Source organism: Taurulus bubalis (assembly GCF_910589615.1).
Source record: "Taurulus bubalis genome assembly, chromosome: 3".
NCBI classification, from domain to species: domain Eukaryota; kingdom Metazoa; phylum Chordata; class Actinopteri; order Perciformes; family Cottidae; genus Taurulus; species Taurulus bubalis.
The window spans coordinates 39270178-39272507 of record NC_136591.1 but is presented as its reverse complement, the minus strand read 5'-3'; the positions used below and the strand labels follow the sequence as shown (position 1 = coordinate 39272507).

Sequence of the window (2330 nt, the reverse complement as noted above, 5' to 3'; positions counted from 1 at the left end):
AAAAATAGACTAACTAACCGACCCAATCCATTAAAATATGTGTGTTCTCTTATGGGCGTACAATGAACACACACATTTCTGCTGACTCTGCACTCTCACACACATATTTTCTTTGCAGCGGTTGATTTAATGCTTGTGATGAACAAAGGTTTGCACACAGACACACACGTGTGTGTGTGTGTGTGTGTGTGTGTGTGTGTGTCCGAGATCGTTGTTTGAGTCATGAAAACAGGTGATATTCCTTTAAATTGTTCTTTACAGTTTATCATTAAAGACAAGTGGGACAAATATTTTCAGACGAATTCACAAGAGCGAAAAGTTTGTTTTTGCAGGAATATTTTCCTTCAATTTTTCCTCATTTCTGTACTTGGTGATGCTCTTCCTCGCTGTAACTTGTGTGAACATCATTATATATATTATTACATCATTCACTTCATTCATTTAAAACTAAAAAGAAATGACGCAGGAGATAAATCAGAGTTCCTGGAACCAGACTCACATCATTACAGCAACTGTTTAACTGAATGGGAAATTAATAGCATGAATATCTAAGAGCCATTCAAATTTGGCAATCAAATAAATCTCACTGGAGCAAAATATGTGCATTAAAAACCTCAAAATAGCCCCCCAAAAAATGCATTATTTTCACCTGCATGAGTAGTGTTTGCAACAACAAAAACAACAACCTCAGCCTCAGCTATAAGTGTGTGACCAGTTATGATCTTCAACATGAAGTATTCTTATTAAACTACAAATGAGGAACAAATGCATCTTTTTTCTTTCTCTCCAAAGCTTTTATTCCACTTTCCCTCCAGCCTTCCGCGTGTAAGTAACACAGTACAAACACAGCACACAGTACAAAGATAATTTTGGGTTTCAAAAGTGCAAATCCTACTCAAACATTTCTCAACGTACATAAAAGAATATCAGCAACCGCCTGCTCTGTGCGGGAAGTAAAGTGTGCAGGCGAACTCCCCGATTATTGATTTGAGGAGATGGATGTGCAAAATAATCGTCGGGCTGATTGATTATTCTAAAACAAAACCATTAAAATATCACAAAGATTTGAAAGAAAATACTGCATAAAATGGTGTGAATGGGTAAATTTTTTAACAGAGGATGCAATAAATACAGTGTGAGAGTCACTGCGTTGCACCAAATAAGTACAGATTCATAACATATATTATGAATAATGGTGCCATGACTAACTTTGACAAAGGATTTTGGGTTTAACATAAAAGTTCCTGAAGAAAGTTCCAGTTGCAAAACAACCCAAATGATTTCTCTTCAGGGGGAAAAAGGGTCAAACATTGTTATCTAGCTATTTAAACATCAGACTGTATATCCTTAGTGGAGGTCACTGACAGGGGAACAAAAAAAATGACATTATAATAAAAATGTATTTTTTTGTGTGTTTAGTTTTAGTGTTTCTGAGTATTTTAAAGTTTACAATGACCTCCCTTCTCTTTGCTCAACCCTCCTGCACTGACATGACTTCTTCCTGTCTGTAACTTCCTGCCGTGAAAATTCAAATAAACATGTTGATATTATCAGCAACGTATTGGCAACTATATATATTTATGAAAAGAAAAGAAACGATTACAAAATCCCGGTTTATGGCTGAGCTCCATGTAAACACACGCTGGTCGGTTCCCTCTCGGACGTCTAGTAGTTGACGGGGTCTGAGATGGAGCGGTGGCTGGTGGCGCAGTGGCCCGACCTGAGGAAGAGGAGGAGGAGGAGGAGGAAGAGAAGGAGGAGGAAAGAAACGTAGTTCAGTTTTATTTATTTTTATTTTCTTCGAAGCTTCCCAGATTTTTTTTTTGACATTTGGTCATTATTTATTATTCTTAATATTTATATATAATTGTATGTTATTCTTTAATATTCAGAAATAATTTAATATTTGTATTTATTATTTAGAAATAATTTAATATTTGTATTTATCTTTCAGAAATAATCAAGTATTTTATTTATTATTCAGAAATAATTAAAAAAATATATTTATCATTCAGAAATAATTAAATATTTTTATTTATCATTCAGAAATAATTAAATATAAATTGTATTGTTTGTTGGAATGTACAACCACTCACAACTAACTAAACTAGAATTATAATAACATATATTATAAATGGTGCCACATACATGTATTTCCATACATCATTTTTGATCAAATTATGAGAAAAATTATGGACCCCCAAAACAATTGCATTTGATAGATATATCCAAAGGGAAAGTAACACAACATTGTGTGTCGTGATTCTTCCAAACTTTCTCTCACACAAAAAAATCTATTTCGTGCAAAAAATGGGACGTGGCCCATTCTC

General features: G+C 33.9%; 1 protein-coding gene across 1 annotated transcript in view; it reads right to left on the bottom strand.

The window, feature by feature from the left end:
- Window positions 1-1665: 1665 nt before the first annotated feature.
- Window positions 1666-2330, bottom strand: part of leap2 (liver-expressed antimicrobial peptide 2) — a gene marked incomplete at both ends in the record, with an annotated part of 2113 nt that continues 1448 nt past the window's right edge. Inside the window, one exon of the mRNA XM_079215161.1 lies at window positions 1666-1720. Coding sequence (XP_079071287.1) covers window positions 1666-1720 — 55 coding nt within the window. The remainder of the gene's footprint in view (window positions 1721-2330) is intronic.